The sequence below is a fragment of the Meriones unguiculatus genome, chromosome 2 (genome assembly GCF_030254825.1).
Source record: "Meriones unguiculatus strain TT.TT164.6M chromosome 2, Bangor_MerUng_6.1, whole genome shotgun sequence".
Lineage (NCBI taxonomy): Eukaryota > Metazoa > Chordata > Mammalia > Rodentia > Muridae > Meriones > Meriones unguiculatus.
Window position 1 is genome coordinate 32,269,245 of NC_083350.1, and position 26,757 is coordinate 32,296,001.

Here is a 26,757-nt window from a genome sequence, read left to right on the forward strand (position 1 = left end):
ATGAATAAAGCTGCTATGAACATAGTTGACTTCATCCAGCAGATGCAGAGTCCCACAGTCAAATAGGCAGAGCTCTGGGAGTCCTGCAGATGAGGGAGAGGAAGGAGTAGAGGAGCCAGAGGGATAAGGGGCACCCTAAGAACATGGCCCACAAAATTAACTGACAAGGATTCAAGTGGGCTCAGAAATCAGGGAGCCTGCATGAGGCTGACAGGTCCTCTGCATATATGTTATTGTTGTGTAGCTTGGTGTTCTTTTGAGATTCCTAACAGTGGGAGTGGAGACTGCCTCTGACTCTTTTACCTGCCTTTGGAACCCTTTTCCTCCTACTGGGTTGCTCCATTCAGCCTTGATGTGAGAATATGTCTTATTGTAGATTGTTATGCAATATTTGGTTGATGCAATATTTGGAGTCCTGCTCTTTTCTGAGGGGAGGTAAAGGGGGTGTGGATCCTGGGGAAAGTGGAGGTGAGGAGGAGAGGCTGGGGGAAGGAGAGTGAGGGAAAAAAAACAAATAAACAATTGTATACATGTATAAAATTTCAAAGAATACTTTTTTTAAAGGAAAAAAGAAAGTTACCTTTTTGGTTTTTGTTTTATTTTGGACAATACTAAGAACAAGGCATAGTCAGAAAGCACTACTGAACTGTACTGTATCTTCAGGGCCAAGTTTTCTGATACTCAGAACCATGCTTTCTTTAAGTAAGTCCCCAACATATTGTGCTCTGTGCAATCCTCCATCTGTCTGCCTCTTTGCTGTTAGAGCACGTCACAGCCAGTTCTTTCATGCACTCGGACTTCTGGACTCACTGAGATATTTGTTCATTTTTTCCCCTTATGGATCTATTATTCCAACATAATTTAAAATATTTTTCTCATCCTACCGAACAGCTATTTGTTAAATCAATCTTTGAGGATTAGGTGTATAGTTTAGTGGCATCACACAAGTTTATCATGGAGAAGGTCCTGGGTGTGATTCTTTCTTCCTCTTCCTCTCTTTTACACACACTCCCTCTCACTCTCTTTGCTGATATGCAGACCAGGCTGGACTGAAACAGATATCTACTTGCCTATGCCTCCTGAGTGCTGAAAGTAAAGGCATATGTCAGGCAGGATTCATATTTTGGGGGTTTGTTTCTAGAATACTTCAGAAATGTTGTGTTTGTTAGATGGCTTATTGGGTAAAGTGCTTGCTGTGCAGAAATGAATATCTGAGTTCAGATCCCCACACCCACTTAAATTCCAAGTGGGCTTGGCAGCTCAACTGTAATCCTAACAGGAGAGACAGGGGACTCCCAGAGGACACTGACTAGCTAGACAAGCTGAGTCATCAAGCCAGCCATGGGCCAAAACTCTAAAATTGTGAACCAAAGAAATCTTTCTTCTAAGTTGATTTTCTCTGGTGTGGTATTGCTGTGAAAAAGTGACTGAGCAAATGTCCAATCAACACTCTCCCCTCTCCTTCCTTTATGTTCTGCTACCAAGTGGTTAGAGAGGCAGATACGAGACTATAGATTCTATCCTCCTAGTAGTTAGCTGTAGTATTTAGGGCAACAGCTAGAGACTTTTGGGTGCCTTCCTGAGGTCTGCAGAGAACTCTCTAAAAGCTGGAGGTAGATAAACTGTTGATTGTGATGGCCTTTGAAAACGTTGAAAATACTTTGGTTACTCTTGGTGTCCTCAGCCCTGAAGGAGGAAGGTCACCACTTCAAATAATCACTCCTTAAGTTTAGATTACTATGTTGAAGTGTCAAGTTGAGCAGGAGTCTGATCTAAAATGCCAAAGCAGTAAAGGAGACAGATACAAAAGGAAGGCAGAGACGCAAAGCCTTTCCATCCTGTTTTCAGTGCCACTGAAGATAGCTGCAGGCCCAAGTAAAGATTCCAGGCTTTTGGGAATAGCAGCCCGGGAGTCACTATGATATGTCTAACTGTGGCCAGGTGGGACTAAGCAATTTGTCACACAGAGATATTTATCATGTTTTTCTCTCAGAGTTTTAGAGTTTTAAGTCTGCAGTGTTTTCCAATTAGTTGCATATGATGGTGATTAAGAGTGTCAGCCACTAGGCACAGCAGGCACTTTTAGGGGGCAGGCTCCCCTGAGAACAGTTTGAACCTGTCTTGGTAGGACTGTCTGGGGCCATGTTCTGACTCCACAGCTCCTTGTGACAAAACCATTCCCCATCACCAGGATGCATTCTTTTGAGGTGATCTGAAAATTTTGCTCACTGTAATGGCAAATTCTCTGCCCAGAGGTGTTAAATGTTTGCCATCCCCTTTAAAAATTTTTCATATATTCTTAAAATATTTCATATATTCTTTGATATGTAATGTGTTTTGTTTGTATCACCCCCCCCCACTGCTCCCTCCAAGCCATCCTTTCTGAAAACATACCTTTAAAAATCTTCATGCTTCCAGGTTAATTCTGTTCATTCAAAAAAAAAAAAATCATGTATTTATTTCAAAATAACTTGTTTATTTTTTGGTTTTTCGAGATGAGTTTCTCTGTGCATTGTCTTGGCTGTCCTGGAACTCACTTTGTAGGCCAGGCCGGCCTCAGACTCAGGGATCTGCCTGCCTCTGTCTCCTGAGTGCTGGCATTAAGGCGTGAAACACCACCAGCGCTCCACTTTAGAGATTTTCAAATAAAGGTATATATGATTATATCAAGTATAGTTTGATTTTGTTTTTTCCTTCCCTATTTGCTTTTTTTTTTTTTTACTTTGGGTGCAGGTTAGAAAGCAATGGAAGCATATTGAAAACAGGTGGGGAGTCCCTGAGAAACCCAACAGGGCCTGGGAATCATAAAGGCTAATAACAGGCTGGAAATCACTGAGGCACCTGTTTAATTTGAACGCATGTGGCTAGTACTAAAGAGATATTAGGATTTCCTTCATATAGAGAGGTCTGGTTGTTGGGGAAATGACAGTTATCCTAAGAGGATGAGGGGCAAGAATATTGCAGGAACATAGAAGAAATGAAGTGAAGGACATTCATCAAAACGATGCTTATTTTTCAAAAGGATTAGCTTAGAAATGCTGAGATTTTCCAGTTCCCAGCCCAGACCCACGGAATGAGCATGCCCAAAACACCCTGAGCGCCCCAGCCTAGAAGCACATAGTGGTTCCAGAAAGCTCGACTCCAACTTACTGGGCTTCGGAACCAGTGGGTGGCGCGGTTCCCACCCCCAGCCCCGCCCCCCAGGCCCTGAAGAAGTCTCCCCGTCCGGAGGTGTAAGGTCCGGAGGACCCCAGCAGGAGAAAACGGTTAGCGGGCAGGGGGCGTGTCCGGAGGGGTGGAGCGAGGCTGTCCAATGGGAGCCCCGGGGGAGGGGTCTGCCCAATGGGCGCTCGCGTAAGGGGTCTGGGGGCGGCCTCCAGCGGGCCGAGCAGGGGGCGGGGCCTGTCCAGTGGGCTCTCCCGGGCAGGGGGCGGGGCGGCGTTTCCCGGATTCTCCTGCGGTAGGGGCTTCTAAGCGGGCAGAGCTTGCTATGTGGCAGCAGGCTTGCACTCTCTACGTGCAGGCTGTGAAGACCAGCAGGCTTTTCCGTCCTCGGAACAGGCCCGCCGCCCTCATGTCCACCCTGCTGATCAATAATCCCCAGTACGCTTGGCTGCAGGACCTGGGGCTCCGCGAGGAAAACGACGGCGTGTACAACGGAAGATGGGGTGGCCGCGGAGAGGTATGCGGGCGCTCCGAAAAGTTGGCAGCCAAGGTTTGCCTGCGAGGCCTCCGGGCGTAGCCCGTCCCCCCACCTCCTGACTGGAGCTGGGGGAGGATAGACCGGGATGGGAAGTTCTAAAGTACAGTAGAGGTTTTCTCATGGAGAAAGACCAGAATTCGAACTTAGATTTTAGTGCTGCGAGGAATCGGTGGCGTTTTTGGAGCTGTTAGGAATGCCAAAGCCCCAGTGCATGCTTAAACCATATGGTGGTTGGGATGTTGCTTGGGATCCTTGCCCCGGCTGAAGTCTTGTCAGCTTTCCTGAAGATTTGCTTTTCAGTATGTATTGCCCAGATTTGGCACCGTAATAAGACGTTTTCTAGACTGCTGTGGACAGGTAAGGATATAGTCTCTCAAAACTTAGGAGAGCGTCGCATACTTTCAAGGCAACGTTTCACCCCCCACTCCCAGAAACAGTACTAGAAACAGCTGTACTAGAACCTGCTTTGTTACAAGAAACGCCGACTTCATTTTGGCTACCCTGGGCTGTAGGAGATACAGGTGCTTTTAATTGTTACCATGCAATTAGGAGTTTCACCCGATTGTCTCTCTTTTGTGTTTTGACTTGAACCCAGGGCTGTGTGAACCCTAGGCAACCACTTTACCCCTCTCCCGAGCCCTCGGCCTGCTTTTCTTTTTTACTTAATTTACTTATTTACGTATATGAGTTTATCTGCATGTGTGCCTGCATGCCAGAAGAGAACATCAGATCACATTATAGATGGTTGTGAGCCACCATATGGGTGCTGGGAATTGAACTCAGGACCTCTGGAAGAGCAGCCAGTGCTCTTAACCTCTGAGCCATATCTCCAGCCCTTCTTTTCTTTCTTTATATATTTCCAGCCTGCTTTTCTTGTGGCATCCAGTCATTAATGTCTTTTGATCAAAATCTAACCTTTTAGCTGCTCTTTTAGTTTTGTCTTTCTATTTGGAGCCTCTCCAGTTTCCTTAACACAGGCAGTTTTGTAGTTTGTTTTCAGACCAGAGGGTGGGCAGAGTTAGGTGGAAAAGCCCTATGTTAAACTCTTCAGTTGAGTGAGTGTTGTCTCTGTGCCTCTGAAGCATGACCAGCAAAAGGGTCTTAGAGGAAGTTCCAGATGCGTATGTGAGAAGCTCTGAAGTTAGCCTGAAGGCTCTCCTATGTTGTTGTTATTCTTCTATTTGGTTTCTCCTCCATTTGGAAATAATTACAATGTCTATGTATGATTATTGTTTGTTTGTTTGTTTGTTTCCAGGTAATTACGACTTATTGTCCTGCTAACAATGAACCAATAGCAAGAGTCCGGCAGGTAAGTTACTAAAATCCAAACTGTTACAGGGAATGGTGCTGGGCTGAGCGTTCTTCAGAGGCAAGGGTTAAGAAGAGCACAAATGTCCAGAATCATGCACTTCTTCATCTGGAGAGACTGTTCATTCCTGCTCAATGGCCTTAGTATAAAAGGCGACTCAGGATTAGGCAGGGGGTCTTTGTATTGTTGTTTGGCTACAAGTCCACATGTAGCCCAGGCTAGCATTTGAGCTTGCTGTGTAGCTGGTGATGACTTGAATTTACCCATAGGCATGCACGACTGTTCAAGGTTTATGCTGGGTCTTGAAACCAGAGCTTCATGCATGCTAGGCAAGTTGCACTACAGTCCTAGTCTCTCTCTTGGCTGCTGTTTCTGAATGAAGGTTCTGTTTCTTCAAATCTGAATTGGAGCCCAAGGTTGAAATTTCTTTTTTTTTTTTTCTTTTTGTTTTTTTGAGACAGGGTTTCTCTGTGTAGCCTTCACTATCCTGGACTCAGTTTGTAGACCAGGCTGGCCTAGAACTCAGAGATCCACCTGCCTCTGCCTCCCCAAGTGCTGGGGATTATAGCCTGTGCCATTGCACCTGGCTTGAACTTTCTAATGCAGAGTTATGTGTTGTGTCCAGATGAAGCTATACCTCAATTTAAAAAAACAAGGCTTTATAACACAGCTGAGTTATCCTTTCTTGTAGTTGGTTTTTTTTCTTCTATTTATGCTTTAGTTTTAATTTAATATATATTCCCCGCCCTCCATGCTGGGAATCGAAACTAGGGCTTCAACCATACTAGTTATGAGCTTTGTCTCCGAGCTACTACTCTAGCCTTATAAACAGAATTTAGGATTGTAGACTGTTGAAATCGTTATCATCTGTGAGTCTTAGGGGACACTAAGAAAACTCCCACTTCTTTTGCAAAGATATTTATATCTTTTAGAGGGCAAGTATTTTGTGGTTAGTGCAAAAACCACGGCTCTCACCTCAAAGAGAATAGGAGATAGCTTATTCTGAATAACCGCCATGCCCCAGGAAACATAGCTAGGTTAACCCAGGTTGTTTCCCTGGAAGCTGTTTCATCCAATTTTGTAGTTGCAGAAAAATGAAAGTCATACATTCAAGGCAATTTAAAAATATATTGGTGGCACCTCACAGTGGAGTTACAGCAAGGTGTGGCCTCTGTATGCTATCTGATGGTATTCTTTAGCTTTTGGGTTGGTGAAAAGTAGTGATCTGCTAAGCTGATAGATTCCAAAAGGTTTTTATTGTTTAGGCATAGGATGTTTGTTCCAAAGTCACAGGATGCTAGTTCCTACAGACACCGAGGTGAGCAAGCAATGGCTTTCAGGGATTGAAAACTAGCCCACAATAAGGTCATTAGGCTCTGTACTTGCAACATTCCAACCTCTCTGCAGCTATTTATTTCTTTGTCTATTTTTTGGCTTTTTGAGACAGGGTTTCTCTGTGTATCCCTGGCTGTCCTGGGACTTACTCTGTAGACCAGGCTGGCCTCGAACTTAGAGAGTGCCTCTGCCTCCTGAGTGCTAGGATTAAAGGTGTGTGCCACCACTGACTGGCCCTCTTTGTAGTACTAATCAGTCAATCAGTATATCTGCAGACACAACTTCGTTTTTTTGTTTGTTTTTTGTTTTTTTTTCCCCCCCTCACTTATACTTTTTTTATTCCTTTTCTCTCACTCCAATTCTTAACTTAGGCCAGTATGGACGACTATCATGAAACCATAAAGGAAGCCAAGGAAGCTTGGAAAATTTGGGCAGATGTAAGTATGGTGTTTATGGTCTCTATTGCAGAACAGGTCCCCTGCTGCAATTCTAAAAGACACTTATGGGACAGTGCCTCTGTCTCCTGGCTACTGGGATTGATTAAAGGCATGCCACCTCACACCTGGCTAAAGGCATGCCTCTTCACACCTGGCCAAAATATTCTGAAAGAGATTTATTTTATTTTATGTATATGAGGGTTTTACTTGAATATATGTCTATATACCACATGCATGCCTAGGGCTTTTGGAAGTCAGAAGAGATCATTGGAGCCCCTGGAGTTAGAAATGTGAGCTGCCACATGGGTGCTGGGGACTGAATCTGGTTCCTCTGCAAGAGCAACAAGTGCTCTTAACCACCAAGGCCTACTTACTATCCATCCGTCTTCCTTCCTTCCTTCCTTCCTTCCTTCCTTCCTTCCTTCCTTCCTTCTTTCCTTTCTCTCTCTCTTTTTTCTTTCCTTCCTTCCTTCCTTCCTTCCTTCCTTCCTTCCTTCCTTTCTTTCTTTCTTTCTTTCTTTCTTTCCTTCTTTCTATGGCTAGAATCATTCACATGTCTTTTAATGAGAAACATTTATGTTTATGTGTGTTTATCTAGAGAAAATACAAACATATTTGAGAACAGTTTATGTGATTTTAGGGTTTGTCTTTCTAAACTGATTTTAAAAACTTTATTATGATGATATGTGTGTGTGTGCGTGCATGCCGTGATGTGTATATGGAGGTCACAGGTCAGCTTTGTGGAGTTGGTTTCCTCCTTCCTTCTTAATTGGGTTCTGGGATGTGAACCCAGGTCACCAGGATTGAGGAGCAAGCACCTTTACCCCCTGTGTTATCTCATCTTCTTAGCTGACTTTTAAGTCTATCTCCCTTGCTGCAGTGGTTGCTTATCTTGATGGTTTTTGTTGCTGTTTTTGAACTTAGGATCTCTGTTGGGACTCCCACGTCTTGCCCCACAGTGATAGATCACATTCAGCATTCCTTCAGCAGCTTGTGCATTTTGAGGTCCAGATGGAGTTGCTGGATAAATCAGGCAGATCACTCTTGGGCGAGAGTAAAATGGGCCAGTGGGGGAGCGACTTGTTGGAATCTGAGTTAAGCAACTGAGTTCAAAGATTAGTGCAGAGACAGCTTTTTCTAACAGTGCTCTTGGGCTCCGGTCAAAGGAGCAGTGACTTAGAGATGGGTTAGATAGGTCTCCTACAAAAACATCAGAGCAGGCTGTTCTGGGCTGTAGCCTCTCTCAAGGATCCTTCCTAGCACCCCCATGGCAGCCCACAACTGCCTCTAAGTCCAGTTCTGGGAGCTCAGGTGCCCTCTGCTCACTTCTCTGGGCTCCTGCACACATATAATGCACACATATACAGAGGCGTGCATACCTACACATAAGTCAATTAGCTTTTTAAAAATGTGTAAAGCATGGGCAGTAGAGGCCAGATATATTTGTTCTCAGCTGATATTCATCAACTTGGTTGAACTTACAACTTACACATCTTGACTTATAACATGTCAGCCAAATTCTGTAGAAACAGCATGACACCTGTGCCGCTTGCTAAGAAATGCCAAGGGTGGGATCTGTGCTAATTCAGTACAAGGAGGACATGTATCGTAAAGATGACTAAGTTGACCTGCCAAGATGACCCACTGGCTATAGGCAGTTGCTGCCAGCCTGACAACCCAAGCTATACCCCCAAGACCAACATGGTAGAAGAGAGCCAAGTACTGCAAGCTTACAAGTTGTCCTCTAATGATACCCTCCTTCCTGCCCAACACACACTAAATTTAAATAAATCAATACTTCAGGTACTAGAGGGTTGGCTCAGTCGTTGAGTGCTTGCTGTTTTTTTTTTTTTTTTTTTTTAGCAGACTAGAGTTTGGTTCCCAAGCACCCATCTTAGGCAGCTCTCACAGTCCTGCAACTCCTACAAGGGATCTGATGCCATCTTCTGGCTTTCTTTGGTACCTACATGCACAAGTTTGCACACATAGAGATATACACATAAACATAAGATTAAAAAAAACATTTTCTAGAAAGGTAAACTGTGCAATTGTATAAATTCTGGAGAATAGGAGTCTAGGGGAGGCCCAGTGGTTAAGAACTGACTGCTCTTGGAGGGGAACTGGGTTAGGCTCCCAGCTGTACATAGTGTCTCCTAACTGTAAAAATCAGACACCCTCTTCTGGCTTCTGAGGGTGCCAGGCACACAGGTGCTGCACAGACATGTAGTCAAAACAGCCATACATGTAAAATAAATTAAAAAAAAATGTGAGTGAACATCAAGTGTAATTCTAAGAAACTGCCACTGTTGACATCTTGGTGTAGACTCTTGGTGAAGCAAAGCATTACTGCAGGCGTACTGTTTTGTACTTTTCTGTTATCGTGTCGAAGTTCTTCTGTGCTTTTCCTTGCCCATTCAGTTTAGAGACCATTCTTATGACTTACAGATAGTTAACACATCATGTTCTGGTGGCTGCCTCTGTTACAAAAAGTGTGCAATGATCTTTTCTCGCTGTGTTTCAACACACTTATGAGCTCAGCTGCGAGTGTTGTCAACATGATACTTTGCCACGTTGCCCTCCATGAAAGCCATTTTAAGATGTGGGGGTGCTCTGGGGTAGACGAGAGCAAAGTGGAGCCTTCAGCTTGCAGCTCAGTAGGGCTCTACAGGATGGAGTGGGAGACATGTTATAAGGGGGGTGTTGGGGAGTGGGGCTCCAACCTATGATCTGCAGGAAGTGTCTTCCCCCGTCTTTTCTTTTGAGGCAAGGTTTCAGCCCAGACTGGCCTTGAGCTTAACGTGGAATTTACTACACAGCAGTGAGTGGCCTTAAATTCCTGACTCCCCTCATTCCCTTACCAAATGCTGAGATTACAGGCATGTGATTTCTTTTAGCTGCCTTTGGAAGAGAGGCCGAGGAATAGCTAAAGGGGTTGTGGTCACTATTGGGGGAGTTGTGTCACTTTTTGTCACAGCTCAATATTCTCCTTGCGGCCTATATCCTTTATCTCCAAACCCTGCCTTTTTCCTCAGTTGTTTGTGTGCTTAGTTTTTCCTTTGTCTCTCTCTTTTTTTAAAAAAAAAATTATTTATTTTTAAATTAATTAATTTGTATGTGTGCATATTTGTACCATTGCGTGCATGTGGAGGACAATTTTTTGTCCTACTAAGTGGATCCTGGGGATTGAACTTAGGTTGTCAGAATTGGCAACAGGTACTCTTACCTGCTGAGCCTATGACAGCCCCATACCTAGCTTTTCTTTCTCTCTCTCTTATGTGTGTTGTATGTATGATGCTTCTCTGTGTAGCCCTGGCTGTTGTGGAACTCACTCTGTAAACCAGGCTGGCCTCAAATTCAGAGATCCACCTGCCTTTGCTTCTGTTGGGATTAAAGGCGTGTGCTAACATGCCCTGCCATACTAGCCTTCAAGGTAGAGACCAGAGAGTCATCCTTAGTTTGTCCATTTTCCCTATTTCCTTCTTTGGTTCTGTTGGTGTGTCCTGTCAATTCTATGTCTAAAATAGATCAACATCTGCTTTCTGTTTCCCTGTCCCTATTGCACTGTTAAGACTAAGCTTTCAGACTCTGTAATACAGTGTTCTGCCTACATGTACACCAGCACACCAGAAGAAGATGCCAGATCTCATTTTTGAAGGTTATGAGCCACCATGTAGTCTCTGGGAATTGAACTCAGCACCTCTGAAAGAGCAAGCAGTGCTTTTAACCTCTGAGCCATCTCTCTAGTCCCCTGTAAATTTTTATTTTTTATTTTTTGGATAGCATCTCATGTATCCTAGGCTGGCCTGGAACTGGCTATGTGGCTAAGGGTGACTTTGAACTTGTAGTCTTCCTGCTTTTGTTTCCTGAGTGCTGGGATGACAGTAGTACCCATCACAGCTGGTTGTGTAGTGCTTTAGAGGGTTGGAACTAAGGGCTTTGTGAATGCTAGGCAACCATTTTACTCAGTGAACTATTTCCACAGGCTACTCAGCTTTAAGTTGACCTCCTTGCTCCTACTCTTCTCCAGCAAACAATGATGTTGAAAGATACAGCAAAGTGCTTTGTCCTGTGCTTTCAGAACATAGAAGGTTTCACGCTGCCCCTGGGTGAGATTCCTCCCCACCCTCCAGCTGTGGTACTGCTTCAAGGCACAGGCTGGAGTTTGCAGTATATACCAGGCTGGCCTTGAACTCCCAGAAATCAGCCTGCATCAGCCTTCAAGTACTGGGATCAAAGGCTTGCCCCACCATGCCCAGTTGAGACTCCCTCTCTTTACTCTAGCTGTACAGGCACTGGCCTTCCCATCCCAACACACCCTTTTTTCTCTGTGATTGTTTCTGTAGTTCATGGACCACGCTTTCTATCCTTCAGGATTCAGCATGGGCCTGAGCTTCCATTTCCCCTGCATCTAGTCTTTCCCCTTTCTCTCTTTTGGTATTTGTCTTTAGACCATTGGCAAATCATAATTGTTTGTTGCCTCTTCATTTGCGCCTCCCAGCAGAGATTCACTCCAGGGATGCGTAGCCATATCACAGTGCTGACAGGACCCCAAAAGCCTTTTGTGATGTCCACATCTGACACGGGTAGACACACAGATTTTGACACCAAAATGTCCACTCTTTTCGTAGATTCCTGCCCCAAAGCGAGGAGAAGTAGTCAGAAAGATTGGCTTTGCCTTGCGGGAGAAGATCCGAGAACTGGGAAAGCTGGTAAAGTATTTTTGAAATCTTTCAGTGATCTCATGAGTAGAGAATGGGCTGCCATGAGTTTCCCATACAGATGTTTTGTTTCTGAGACTGAAGTTTTTGCTGTGTGGTCTAGCCTTGGCTCAAGTATGCCCTGTGCCTCAGATTCCTAACTGCTGGAGTCTTGCCCCACTAGATTGAATCAGATTTTAAAAAGCTTAACATTACATGTGTGTTTTAGGATTGTGATTTTTAAGAAAAACAAATTATTATGTATACGCCAGATCTCATTATGTACCAGAACTCATTATAGATGGCTTTGAGCCACCATGTGGTGGCTGGGAATTGAACTCAGAACCTTCGGAAGAGCAGTCAGTGCTCTTAACCTCTGAGCCATCTCTCCAGCCCCTGAAAAACAAATTTTTAAATCTATTTTTTTTAAAGAGGAAAGTGAAAAAAATTATGTGCTTTAAAAATCAAAGCAAAATGGATTATATGCGTGAATAAATTCTTAAGGAATTAACAATATTGTGTTCAGAAAAAAAAAGACAGAAAAGCAAGTAAAGAAGTACTTGGGGAGGCAGAGGCAGGTGGATCTCTGAGTTCTCGAGGCCATCTTGGTCTACAAAGTGAGTACAGGACAGTCAAAGCTATGCAGAGAAACCCTGTTTTTTTTTTTAAAAAAAAAAATACAAAAAACAAAACAAACAAACAAGAAAAAACAACAAAAACCAACAAGGGCTGGAGAGGTGGCTCAGAGGTTAAGAACACTGGCTGTTCTGAGTTCAATTCCCAGCAACCACATGGTGGCTCACAACCATCTATAATGAGATCTGGTATCCTCTTCTGGTTTGCAGGCAGAATGCTATATAAATAATAAATAAATCTAAAAAAAAAAAAAGAAAAAAAAGAAAAAAACAAAAGGTAAAAAAGATAAGAAAAAAATTCATCAGAAAAGAACAGATTTCCTCAATTTATTACCTACATAAAATACTGTCTTATTTTGTCCTTAGCTTACTGTTCACAATGCAATTTCTGCCAGAGAAATTCTGTTTGGATTTTTGTATTTGTAGGTGTCTTTGGAGATGGGCAAAATCTTAGTGGAAGGAGTAGGAGAAGTTCAGGAGTACGTGGACATTTGTGATTACGCTGCTGGCTTGTCCAGGATGATCGGGGGACCCATCCTGCCTTCTGAAAGTAAGCTGGAGTCAGTTAAGCGAAGTGCTTGGTGCCGAGATACAGAGCTTCAAAAACTCTTCTGTGGGCCTGGTGACATGGCTTAGCAGGACCCCGGAAACTTAGGTTTCATTCCCAGGACCCTCGTAGTAGGAGAACTGATTTTTATTGTCCTCTGGCCTCCCTATGTGTGCACACACCAAATCTTTGTTGTCGAGTTAAGGCTGGTCAGGGAGTTGGTAGCTATAATAGAGCACGCTAGGTAGAGGACAGGACCATAAGCACACAGGGGACCTCCCACCCCAGCCTGGGCATGCTATCCAAAATGTCCAGGGAGGGTACCCCAGGGCCTCGAAGGAGGTAGAACTGGTGTTAGGGTACGGAAGAGGCTGTCTAAAGTTGTGGATGGAGGAATATGGTCCATGCAGACTGCCTTGCTTCAGCTTCTCCCTGGCATCAGAAGTGTGGACTTTATCCTGAGTAGCTTCAGCATCTCTATACCTAGAGGTGCTAAGCAAGGGACTGATGGGACTAGAGGCAAAGAAGGTAGAGTATGAGAGCAGGCCGGTCCTGCCCAGCAGGTGTTAGGACGCTGGCCCACAGGAGGACCTGGATCTGAGGAGGAATGCTAGGAGGTCCTGGGCCGGCCTCCATGTGAGTGATGGCAAGAAGCGCCACTTCCCTGCCGTGTAGTGGTGTCTGAGTTCACAGGTCTGGGAACGTTTGCCGCTGTGTCACAAACCCACCAGCTCTTGACTAAAGTAAGCTTTTGTGGGATTAGCTTTAGAGTTTGCACTTGAAGTGTGAGCATTGTTGTTTTTTAAATATAGTGTCTCATGTATTCCAAGCCGGGATGACACTTACCATGTAGCTGATAAAAACCTTGAATTGATCGTTCTGTCTCCCCTTCATGAGCTCCCCCTCCCCCCCAGTTTTTGCTGTGCTATGGATCCAAATCAGGACTTTATACATGCTAGGCAAGCAGTCTACCAAATGAACCACATCTGCCATATCTGTTTATACTTTTAATTTTCTTACAGTGAAGGGAAAGTTTTTGCAATCCATCTAACATGAGCCTGTGACATGAGCTTTCTTGTCCTGAAGTTGGAGAGGTCAGGAGACAACATAAAAAACACAGACCTGAGAACCACTTGTTCTGAGCTCTGTGTTACCCTTCGTGTCCACCTCCTTTGGGGGAACCTCCTATGACCTCACTACCATGTCTCTGTCTTCCAAATGGCATCCATAATGCCCGTCCCCCTGCAGCTCCTGAGGTGTGAGGTGTAGTGATAAAGTAATATAGTAATAAATGGTTGTGTTTTACGTTCAGTGGTTTGTTCTTACCCATTGGCTCTGTGAGACAATGCGTGGAAGCATCAGGAATCCTCTCTGGTCTGGTGCGTGTACTTTTGATCCAAAGAGGAATAGTTTAGGGTTTTATTCTTAATACATCCATGTTCACTAAGTGAATGTCTACATACCTCAGGGCCTGGCCACGCTCTCATTGAACAGTGGAATCCGTTGGGCCTGGTGGGAATCATCACTGCCTTCAACTTCCCCGTGGCCGTGTTTGGCTGGAACAATGCCATAGCGCTGATCACTGGGAACGTGTGTCTTTGGTAAGCTGCCATTTTCCTGCCTCACAGCGGGAAGGCGAGAGATGAGTAGCAGTAGCTGTTGCTGTGCGCTGCCAAATGGCTTCAGATGTATTAAAGTGCTTTCTAAGCTTTCTCGGCTAGTACATTAAGCCACGCGTGCTAATAGTGCTTGATTGAATATGCGTTTTACCATGGTGACACGTTTGGATGTCACCAAACATGTGCCATCCAAGCTGTTTCCACTACAAGTGGAGATCATACCTCGGTTCTGATACTAAATACCCAGAGTTAGACTCATAGGCTATTGGCTCAGTTCTTCAGAGAACTCATCCCAGTTGAGATGTATTGACTGATTAATGCCTTTTTTGTTTGTTCTGTTTTTTTTTTTTCATGAGAGGAAGACTCTGAAATCTTGCCTCTATGTTTTAGGTGCTGGGATTAAGGCATGGGCTACCATCTCCAGGATTTATTTTACTTACTTGTATATTTGTTTTTGAGACAGGATCTCACTCTAGCCCAGAAGCTTTTCCGCCTCAGCCCCTCGAGTGCAGGGATCACAGGTGCGCAGCAGTGTGCGCAGCCAAATTTGTCAGTGTTAAATAATGCCTCAGTCGCTATAATACAAAGTTTAAGCATTCTCATTGCTGTGATCAGCTGCCTGGTACGAAGCAACTTAATTGAGGAGGGTTTATTTGGGGTCACTGATGGAGGTGCACAGTTCATCACGGCAGAGGCGGCATGATGGTGGGACCAGCTTGCTTATGTCTGCTCAGTCAGGAAACAGAAAGGAGAATGCCAGCGTTCCTCTGGCTTTTTCCTTCCCCACTTTATTCAGTCCAGTAGCCCAGTCATGCCATGGTGCTACCTGTGTTCAGGGTGGGTTTTCCCCGTCAGTTACCTCTGAAGGTTCGGTCCTTTGCATCTCAGTACAGGTCTAGGCAGTGCTTAGTCCGGTCAAATTGACAATCCTAATTAAGGGTCAAACAGTGTTGAAATCCAGTTAGTTAGCAGCTGACAGTGCTGTAACAGTTCCTGTGGTCCTGCAGCAGGTGGCCTCAGCAATTTCCTCTTCCATTGTGTCCCTGACAGCCACCTGAAGGATAGGCTTCCATTTCAGTTACAGAGTTGCTGTGACTTTTTTTTCTTTGAAAAGAAAGGTATTTATTTCTCGTTCTCAAGTTAATTTTCTCTCTTTCCCTCCCATGTCTCTAGGAAAGGAGCACCAACAACTTCCCTTGTTAGTGTAGCTGTCACAAAGTAAGTATGTGTATGTATGTGTGGCTTTCTTTTTCCTGGGCATGATGTATTTGCAAGGATGATTGGCAAATACTTTTTTACTTTTTAATTAATTAATTAATTAAAAAATTTTTTCAAAGCAGGGTTTGTCTGTATAGCCCTGGCTGTCCTGGCACTCTTTGTAGACCAGCCTGGCTTTGAACTCACAGAGATCCACCTGCCTCTGCCTCCTGAGTGCTGGGATTAAAGGTGCACACCACCACTGCCCAGCAGGCACTGGGTCTTTAATAGTGGGGAAGTGTCAAGTTTGTTTTAGCATAGACATCAAATAACTTTGTCCTTTGGTAGTAACACTTCCATATCACTTTGCAGTTCATGGGGCTCTTTCTGAACTAGGTCACTTAATTTACCCCTTTGGAAGGAGGCCAGTTACTGACATGCATGTTGAACTTTTCTAGACATTCTATCACTTGAAAAATAAAAACATTTGCAGCAGCAAAAAATAAAAAATAAAAAATAAAAAAAATACTCTGCACTTTAGGGACTGTATTTATTTGACAACTATCTAACAGGTTCATGGCTGAGAAGCCCTTTGCCCTTTGTGCTGGGAATTGAATTTGGGACCTTACATATGCTAGGCAAGTGCCCTAGTGTATGCAATATACCTATGAGATATATTATCAGTCAGTGACTAGGCCATTAACGAAACAGAGAACTGATTACTATTTAAAAGGAATTAAAAAGGAATTGCATTTTTTATTAAAAATTATAAGTACCTTATTTACTTATATTTGAGACCTTTACAGCTCTGAGGTCATAAAATTGATACTATCTGGAATTTAGGTTCATTGGCTTTTCCTGGTCTATTCAGTCTTGATGCTTATTTCCAGTGGTTGCGTGGTCTTTCTGACTGGAGAATTTTTGATAGAGAACTTGTTGCACCAGGTTGTCGTCAGCCGCCTCGCATGCACCGTGGTATGTGTGCGCCCACACTCACATGTGCATATTGCACACACTCTGGCCTCCATACACGTGTTGAACATACACACACACACACACACACACACACACACACACAAAAGCTGGCTCACGCCTTTAATGACAGTACTTGGGAGGCCGAGATAGCTGGATCTCTAACTTTGCAGCCAGCCTGGTGTATGTAGCAAGTTCTGGGCCAATCAGGACTATATAGTAAGACCCTGTCTCAAAAATAAAAACATCAACAAAAAAGTAATTAAAAAAAAAAAAAGAAAAAGAAACACTCTAAACTGCAAAACATTAAAGAAAACAAAGAGGTAGATTATTATGCCTTAATTAAAAGGAATATGGATGATACTCTTGATTAAGAGGAATAATGTGATATTGTTGTCTCCTAAGGGTTGCTCAAATAAAGTGTTAAATGGAAATATAAAAATGATGAGATTCGGGCAGTTTTTAAAATGTAAGCTGTTTTAAACAAGCTTGCTGGTTTTTAACGAGTTCCTCCTTGAAATAAGCTTGGTTAAGGTACTAGTTTTGGTTCCAGCCATGTCCGTTTCTTCAGACAGTTTTGCAGAGTTTGGGTGCTTCCGTGGGAGTATGGTGTATTCTGGACCCCTTCCTCCAGTTTAGCCCCATTTCTTGCTTTTCCCTGCCTCCCGGTAACTTACCACACAAATCTCCCAGGATATTACGCCATGATTTGGCTGAAGCTCCTCCGCACACACAAAGGGAGGGGTCCCACTTCTGATCTCTCAGGCACTTCTTAATGCAATCAAGTTGGCATCAAGGTTAGCCCGATGCCCACAGGAGCCTCCTGTAGCAAATCTGGAAGCACAGTGTTCAGGTGGCATGGGGCTCAGGAGCCACTAAGCTTGGGGAAGGCCAGCAGCATGCCATTCTCTCACGTAGAGCCCACAGATAGCCATCCTGGCCCAGATTTAAGTTTCTCCACTTGGAAAGGAGCTGCAAGTTAGGATTGATGGTAAAGGAACTTTGTTTGGGTTGTCTTCTAAAAACTCAGAATTATTTGTTTTGAAATAGCATCTCATTCTGTAGCCTGGGCTGGTTTCTAACTCATGGTGAGCCTCCTGCCTCAGCTTTTTGAATATTGGATAAGCCATCACACTCCACTGGAAATGCAACATGAAAGGAAGAATCATGCTTCAGAAAACGAAGAATGAGTTCAGCCATCTCCCTCCCTCCCTCCCTCCCTCCCTCCCTCCCTCCCTCCCTCCCTCCCTCCCTTCCTTCCTTCTTTTCCTTCTTTCCTTCTTTTGAAACAGAGTTTCTCTGTGTAGCCCTGGCTTTCCTGGAACAGTCTCTGAAGAGCAGGCTGTCCTCGAACTCAGAGATCTGGCTGCCTTTTCTTCTCAAGTGCTTGGATTCAAGCAGTCATTTTTTCACAACTCGCAGCCAGAGTTAGGCAGCGTGTCACCATGGCCTCATTTAACTGCAGCCGTTAAATTGAAGGAGAACATATTTTTGTGTTCACAGGCCATTTTGGGCGTGTAGGCTACTGCTGTTTTCTGACTGAAGCCAGCAGACACAAACCCTGTGCTACTTCAGGTTACAGAGTCAGGCCACTCCTCCAGTGTATCTTCACGGTAACTTCCTAGGCTTGAGAGACTTCCCCTCCTCATTCCGTGCTTTTTTGTTTAGACCTTCTCATGTAGTCAGGCTGGCCTTATATTTCTTACGCAGCTGAATATGACCTTGAACTTTGCATCTTCCTGCCTCCACCTCCCAAGTGCTGGGAGCACCAACATGAACCGCCATGTCTGGCTCTCCTTTCATCCTTTATTGCTTTGCTTTCTGGGGGAGGAAAGGTGGGAAAACGGGGCTCCTTGTAGCCCAGGCTAGCCTTGAACTCCCTTGAGGATCTGCTCCTCCCGCTTCTACCTCCAGAGTGCTAGGATTTCAGGCATGCACCACTATGTTTGGTTTATGCAATGATGGAGACGGAGCCTGAGCCCAGGGCTTCATGCAAGCTAGGCAAATACTCTCAACTGAGCTAAGCATCCCTGCTTCCCCTTGCTGCTTCTGTATGTGAGCAGATGTGGGTTATAGTCAAACATCTTATTTGCTTATGGAGTCTCTAAATTCCTTCATCTTACCACACCTTATTCCTTTTTAATTTCCTGTTGTTTTGGTGGATGTGTGATTAGGGACAAAAGAAAAAGCAAGGTTTCATCCATACACTTGACTGCTGAACACACCCAGCCTCCAGTCTGCCGTATCAGCTCATCTGTGTCTTCAGAGTCGAGCAGGGAAGATTTCATGAAAATGCTTTTGTAACCACCCAAGCAATGCTTTTGATCTCCTATTCATGCTCTCTCTATTTTTTCCTTTAACACTCTACTTTAAACCCAAACTTTGACTTGTGTTTGCAACCTTATTTGTAATCTGTGAGGAAAAACACAGGACTGAGTGTTTGAAGACTCAGCTGAAAAGGGGGGTCATGGGCTAGGGATTTCTCTCTTGTTTATAGAAATGCTGAGTGGAGTGATCGGCTGAGTAATGTCTACCATTTCCTTCCTAGGATCATAGCCAAGGTTTTGGAGGACAGCCTGCTGCCTGGTGCCATTTGTTCCCTGACTTGTGGTGGAGCAGATATCGGGTAGGTGATTGGATGAAGATCAATCCTGGGTTGACTGGTGGGAATTTCTACAATAACAACCCAATGCGGTGAAGGAGGCCGTCAGTACTAGAGACCTGCTGTGCTCTTGTTAGTTAGTGCGCAGCCTTCCTGGAGGAATGCTTGTTTTTTTAGTTACTGACCTACTGAATTTCAGTGTTTATATTTTGGGCAGATTATAATTTCCTGATATTTGATTTGTCCAGGGACCTATAAAGCAAGGCTGGGACATTGAACTCTGTGCCTGAAGACTTGGCCTAGAGTCAGTTCCTTAGCTGAACATAATAGGGGGTGGGGATGTGGCCCGGGCTGCAGTGTTTGTCCAGCATACATGACATTATGGGTTCAGTTCCTAGCGTTGCATATACCAGCTGTGATGTCACATGCCTATAATGTCAGGACTCTGGAGGTGGAGGCAGGAAGATCAAGAGTTCAAGGTCATCTGCAGCTATGGAGCAAGTTTGAGACCCTATCTAGAAAAAGGACTTTTTGGGTTTTGTTTGTTTTAATTGCTACAGGATTCGTATAGGGTAAAACCCTCCCATTGAAACTGTACCACTTCCTCGGGTTTTTGTTAGTTTTGTTTTGGTGTTGGGATGGGAGCCCTGGCACTGTGTGTACAGCCTAGGCAAAGGCTCTCCCACTGAGTTGTACCCTTCGCTGCTGCAGGTGGCTTTTACAGCATTAAGTGTTGTGCAGCCCTTGGGCAAAACCAAAAACCAAACCTTTACACCGCCCATACGCACTTCCCATTGTCTTCCTCAAGTCACTAACGTACTTTTTGTTTCTATGATTTTCTTTTGGTGTCATTTTGTATGAAATCTTATAAGATGAGCCCTTCTGTGACTCTCTTCTTTTATGAGGTCACAGCCTCTTGGGTCTGGCTAACATTGTATGGAATCATCATGAAAGCTGGGGTCGCTTTTTGTTACCAGCTTAGACTTTGACCAGGGAGGTTCCCTCGTTGTCCAGTCTGTCACCACGCTGGTCTAACTTCTGTGTTCATATAGATGAGAATATGAGAAAACCTGTCTTCCCATCTCCCTGACCCCCAACCCCGTAGTGTACCTAGGGAAGTGTTTTGAAATGTCTCAGAAGCACGAGTGTTGTATTCTTGGGCCTCCTCTGTTCTTGCACTCTGGGCATCCTTCTGTCTGCCTTGGCACGGCTCAGTGGCATACACAGGACCTTGCTGAGCACAGCTGCCTGGCATGCAGACCCTCGTGCTTGCGGCTTGAACCTGGGGAGTTTTACCTGAGTAATTAGACCAAGCTGTCCAGTCTGCTGCCCGATGCAGTGGCTGCCCTGCATTGCTCACACTGAATGGAAGCCCAAACAACTGTGAATACAGACATTCACTTCAGCAGGTTTTGAGCTGTGTTTCTTAGAACCAACTGGAAACCCTACACGGCTTTTATTTATTTATCTATTTATTTATTTATTTATTTTTAAGTGTATGTTTTGGCCAGGGGAGTTTTCTCTGGGGAAGAAAAGATGGCTCAAGGGCAAGACCGATTCTGGAAAATTCAGGATCGCTGCTAATGATTTGGACTTTTGATCCTCCTGCCTTCACCTCTCAGGTCCTGAGATTATAGATAGGTCTAGACCACCACATCCAGTTCTGTGTGGTGCCTCCTGGATGCTGTGAAGCAAGCTACGTCCTTTCTCTCGAGAGCAATGCATTTTATCTGGGTTCCTGGAGAGATCTGAACTGTGATTGGGAGGATTTTTATTTTGAGGCAGTGTTTACTAAGTTGCCCAGGATGGCTTTGAACTCACTCTGAAGCCCAGGCAGATCTTGAATGTGTGATCTTCCAGCTGGTGTTACAGGCTTGTGCCGTCAGGTCTGGTTGTTCTTTTCCTCTAAGTAAAATCTTCATCTATTTTTATGTGTATCAGTGTTTTGCGTGCATCTGTATATACCACATGTGTGCCTGGTGCTTGTAGAAGCCGGAAGAGTGTTGGATCCTCTGGAAGTACAGTTCCAGATGGTTGTGAGCTACCATGTGGGTTCTGGGAATTGAACCTGGGTCCTCTGGAAAAGCAGCTGGTCTTGGAACTGCTGAGCCAGCTCTCTAGCCTCAGGTCTGGCTGTTCTTAACAGAATTGTATTGTAGATTATGAGCCTGAAAGCACCTGGTATTCATTAAGCACTCACTAGGAACGTACTGTCTTGTTCCTTCTTAGTACAGGAAGAACTTTCTTTATGAACTAAGGAGGGAACTAAAGGGCTGTCACAGAGCTCCCAGAACAGGCCAGCCTGCTTTCCCAATGGTTCTGCTGGGGAAAATTGTGTTTCATTACCTCATGTTCTTGGGACAGACTTTCTTTTAACCTTGACTGTCTTGCTGAGGGCCTGTCGCATGCTTCTTGCTGGTACTGCCATGATTTCTAGGTGCTTTTGCCTGAGTGACCCTTTTTTTCCCTGCAGTACAGCAATGGCCAAAGATGAGCGTGTGAACCTGCTGTCCTTCACGGGGAGCACGCAGGTGGGAAAGCAGGTGGCCCTGATGGTGCAGGAGAGGTTCGGTAAGTGCTGGCTCTGTGCCGAGTATTTGAAGCAGTATGTGATATCTGACAGGTACGCTCCTTTAGTTCCAGTTCTCGAGAGGCAGAGGCAGGTGGACCTCTGAATTCAAGGCCAGCCTGGTCTATGTAGTGAGTTCCAGGCCAGCCAAGACTACATTGTGACCCTGTGTTTCCCCTCGCCCCCCCCCAAAAAAACCCTAACAAACCACAAACCAAACAGCAACAACAAAAAAACTCAACAAAATAAACAATAAGGTCAATAAGGTTGTAGGATGTAAGGTTAACTTTTAAAAATTGTATTTCTGTGTAATTACAGTGAATGACTTGAAAATGAATTCCAAATGACTTGAAAAAAATTTCACCTATGGTGATAACGAAAGAATAAAACATGGACACATGAATGTTACTCTTTTGTGCAAAGTACCATTGGAAGACATTAAGATTTAAATGGAAAGACATCCCATTTTCACTTTCCTAAGAGATTTATTTATTTTTATGAGTGCTCTATCTACATGTACAGCTGCATGCCAGAAGAGAACATCAGATCACATTATAGATGGGTGTGAGCCACCATGTAGTTGTTGGGAATTGAACTCAGGACCTCTGGAAGAACAGCCAGCGCTCTTAACCTCTGAGCCATCCCTCCCGTCCTTCATACTGTTTAGGCTTGTTAATATACCAATTCTTTCCAGGTGATCTATGGGCTCAGTGTAATTGCTATCAACATTAGCTGCCTGTTTTGTGGCAAGCGACAGATTGATGCTACAAGTCCTATGGTGCAAAGGACCCCAGATATCTGAAACAATTTTGAAAAAGATCAATGATGAAGAGCTCACATATAACTTACTACAGAATTATCGCATGAGGTTATAGATCGATCGAGTCTGTACATTTATTGCCAGTGTTTTTGTTTGTTGGTTTGTTTTTTTCCTCGTAGTGAAATTCCTTGGCATTTTCAGTGGGTAAGAGCTGTCTCTTTTGACAGGTAGTGCTTGGACAACTAGATACCTATATGAATTTGTATGAAATTTGTCATTGTCTTACTCAAAACCCCAAACTTAATTAAAAATATATCAAAGACCTAAATGTAACAGCCAAGACTAAATTTTTAGAAACCTAGGAAGTAGGTCTTTGTGACCTTGGGTTGAGCACTGGTCTCTTAAATGACACCCAAGAAATGAATAGTAGTAGTAACAATAGTTAAGTTAGACTTTGCGAAAGAACTTCCTGTGCTTTACGGAATACTAGAGCAATAAAATCAAAAGAACAGCCCACAGAAGGACACAGAATATTTTCAAGTCATTTCTCTGATAAGGAACATGTGTCTAGAACATAGAAAATATGTTTTTAGATGGGAATATCACTACATGTCTGGGCTGGCATGGAACTTGCTTTGTAGACCAGGCTGGCCTTGAATGCATAGTGATGCGCCTGTCTCTGCTTCCTGAATACTAGGATGTGCCTAAATATAGAAACTCTTTAACCTTGGGCTGGAGAGATGGCTCAGAGGTTAAGAGCACTGTCTGCTCTTGCAGAGGTCCTGAGTTTAATTCCCAGCAACCATCTAGAATGAGATGGTGCCTCAGAACCATCTAGAATGAGATCTGGTGCCCTCTTCTGGTGTGCAGATTTACATGCAGACAAAACATTATATAAATAATAAATAAATGAATCTTAAAAAAAGAAACTGTTAAGGCTCAGCAATGTAGTGCCAGGTTTAGACCCAGCGCCTTATCTGTATGAGGTGAGTGCTCTACCACTGAGCTGCAAGATGGTTCAGTGGTGTTGAGTTTAATCCCTGGAACCCATGTGAAAAAGCCGATGCTTGCATCTATCATCTCAGCACTCCCATGGGGGAGAGGGAGGCAGGAGTCATCTGGAAGTGCGCAGTACTTAGCCTAGTAACTGAAATAACCGGAGACACTGTCTCAGAATGAGGGGGAAGGGAAGAGCCAATTCTGCCAAAGTTAGGAGAGGAAAAGAGCAGATGTGGGAAGGGAAGGAGAGAAGATAATGGGGTGCATAACCCCAGCAGTGGGAAGAATGAAATCACTGCACGTTGCTCCATGATGATGACACACCAAATTTATTTATTTAATCAAACATCCATATGGAGGCTGTGATACTTGTGCACACACACATACATGCATGCACAAAATAAATACAATAACTGAAAAATGGGCAATAGATTTGAACAAACACCTCATGTGTGCAATAAACGGCAAAAGACATTCAGCTTCATTCGTATCTTTGTGGGAGGAGAGCGCCACCTTCTCACCGCCGCCTTACACAAAGCAGCAGTTTGTTTTCCCTGCTGAAGTAGCGTAGTAGGATTGCAAACTTGTGAATGCAAGTGGCTGTCTTAAGTGATAGGCACTTTTGTTTGGGAGGGAATTGGCGCTGGGCAGTTAGAAGGAAAGTTACAGAGCGGTTAGTGGGAGTGAGCAGAAGGCAACAGGAGGTTCCCTTTTGCCAGATATCACCTGTGCCCCGGAAGGGGAAACTGTTGTCGTCTGCACAGCAGGATCTTCTGTTTCTTTCTTGGCACCCAGCATAGTGCCGTGCAGTCAGCAGTGAGCCTCGTTAGGTCAGCTCTTGCCCCGAAGCTGGAGCTGGTATATTCTCAGGCTTTGCAGCCAAAGCCTCCATGCTTCCTGTCCCCTGGATGGCTCACCTGCTTCAGAGCCAAGCGGTGAGAACTTAATCTTGTGTGTCGGGCTCCCGCCACTTCAGATGAGTGATTTTAGAGGAAGCATATTCAAAAGAGTAGAACAAAACACATATCCATAAAATTGACACAGCTCTTTATGCCAGGGAGAGCGAGACGAGCCTGACATTTAGAGAGTTCTGTGGAGCATCCCTGGAACGTGAGTGAGTTGGCATTACATGTCAAGAGTCCTCCTCGTCACACACTTTGACAGTGACCCAAATAGATGACGAAAAAACTGACAACTAATATATTCAACACAGAGTGATTAAATAAATGAAATTTGGGGTGTCGTCATGATGGGATAACATGCAGTGATTTCATTCTTCCCACAGCTGTGGTTATCCACCCCGTTATCTTCTCTTCTTGCCCTCCCACATCTGCTTTTTTCCTCTCCTAACTTTCTAACTCCTACTTTCATGTATGTCTTTTGTGTGTGAGATCCAGTGGGGGGCCTTTAAATTTTTTTATTAGATTTTATTGTGTTTGTGTGTGTGTGTGTACATACATGCCTGTATAATGCACATGTGGAGACAAAAGGACAATTTGCAGGAGTCAGTTCTTTCCAACCATGTGGGTGTTGGGAATTGGCTATAGGCACCTTTATTTGCTGAGCCATCTTGTCGGCCTGCAGTGAGTTTCACTAGGATTGCTTAAAGGATTGAGGGTGAGGGTTTGTGTACAGCCCCTTACCAGTTGCTATATGGCTGAAGAAAATCTCTCTCCTCCATCAACCATTAGCTATATCTGAGTCTTCAGGGAGTGGTGGAACCCCATGAGGGCCGCCTTTTCCATGACAGGGTGTTGACAGGCCCCATCTTACGCAGGTGTCACAGCTACTTTGAGTTGCCCTAGCTATATCCTGCCCTGAAGTCACTGTTTCCACTTCTGTCTCCTTCTGTGATTTCTCCGGTGCTTGGGGGTCCTGATAGAGATGTGCCATCCCATTCGTGGTGGCGTTCAGTGGCTGATTCTTAGCACTTTGACCAGTTATGCATCTCTGCGGTCACTGCTGACCATCATGGAGGGAAGCTTCTCGGACCACAGGCGACAGCAGCAGCAGCTGTTTGCCTAATGCTTTGTCATTCACTTTCTCTAGAAACGAGCATGTGTGCGTGGGCTCACACACACACAGTATGCGTATAATTCATGTCTGCTTTCATGGCACAATGTCATAATTGCCATAAATATCATCGTTAAGCTGCTTTATTAATCAGAAAGCAAATGAAAAGATGGATGGCTCTGCTGTCAGGCAGGAATAATTGAAGAGTAATTGAGTAAGAATAATTGTGGAGTTCGGAGTTCATAGTTGTGAAGTAGGAATTGTGTTTTTTGTTTGTTTTTAAAGGGAGAAGCCTGTTGGAGCTTGGAGGCAACAATGCCATTATTGGTAAGGCTGCCCCGTTTCACTTTGCATCATTTTCAGTTTGCTGCCTGCAGTCTTCTAGAATATATGAAACTTACATAGAAACTCATCCCTTCCATGTTCTTTGCTTGGGACCCGGTTCACATCTTTAGGAATTTTCCCTAGGAGTCAGGACATGAACTTGGCTTAAAGGAAGATGGAGCTAAGAAGAAACAGACTCATGCTGGGAAAATGTTGCCTGGGCTCTTGAATGTGGGCATGAGGATTCTGTCTCTAACACGACATCATTTCTTCGTGCTTTTTCTCTAGTTTTCTAAAAACTGACTGCATGCATTTCTAGAATATTCGATTGTTTCCTAAGTGACTTTGCAGATTTCTTTAGGTTGTAGACACACAAAGTTGACCTTTAGTAGAGTATGGGGGGGCTTTCATGTTAGGAAGGGATACTTTCTTCTTTTGCTTTTTAAGATTTTGTTTTACTTTTAAGTGTGTATGTACTATGTGTAGGGGGGTTGGGCTGAGTGCAGGTACCTGAGTAGCCAGAAGAAGGCATCAGGTTCCCTGGAGATAGTTAGTGGGTTGTGTATGCTGCTTGACATGGGTGCTGGGAAGCAAATTTGGGTCCTCTTCAAGAGCAGTACGTGCTCTTACACTGATGAGCTAATTCTGTAACTGCTGTGTAGCTTTTAAAGCCACAGTTTTCTTGTTTGTAATATGGGATAATGATGCCTTCAGTCTGAGTGGGTGGAAGGAAGGACTTGAAGAAAACACTGAGGTTTGAGATCTAACGGCGAGGACACAGCGAATATAGAGCCTCACAAGTACAAGACCCTGATTCGGTCCCCAGAACTGAGAGGGGAAAAAGTGAAATAGTGAGCCAAATGTGGTGCCACACGCCTGTAATCCCAGCACTCAGTGAGGTAGTGGCAGGCGGATCTCTGAGTTTGAGGACAGCCTGGTCAACAAAGTGAGTCCAAGACAGCCAAGGCTACACAGAAACCCTGACTCAAGGAAAAAAAAAAAGTCATGAAAATGGATAGGAAGTCTAGTCTACTCAGTG

General features: G+C 44.3%; 1 protein-coding gene across 1 annotated transcript in view; it reads left to right on the forward strand.

Annotated features, from left to right (window-relative positions):
* The first annotated feature begins 3,414 nt into the window (after positions 1-3,414).
* Positions 3,415-26,757, forward strand: part of Aldh7a1 (aldehyde dehydrogenase 7 family member A1) — a 34,495-nt gene continuing 11,152 nt past the window's right edge. The window contains exons 1-10 of the mRNA XM_021658804.2: positions 3,415-3,682; positions 4,959-5,012; positions 6,719-6,784; positions 11,413-11,493; positions 12,543-12,666; positions 14,132-14,264; positions 15,456-15,500; positions 19,000-19,077; positions 21,527-21,624; positions 25,680-25,721. Coding sequence (XP_021514479.1) covers positions 3,491-3,682; positions 4,959-5,012; positions 6,719-6,784; positions 11,413-11,493; positions 12,543-12,666; positions 14,132-14,264; positions 15,456-15,500; positions 19,000-19,077; positions 21,527-21,624; positions 25,680-25,721 — 913 coding nt within the window. The 5' untranslated portion in view covers positions 3,415-3,490. The remainder of the gene's footprint in view (positions 3,683-4,958; positions 5,013-6,718; positions 6,785-11,412; positions 11,494-12,542; positions 12,667-14,131; positions 14,265-15,455; positions 15,501-18,999; positions 19,078-21,526; positions 21,625-25,679; positions 25,722-26,757) is intronic.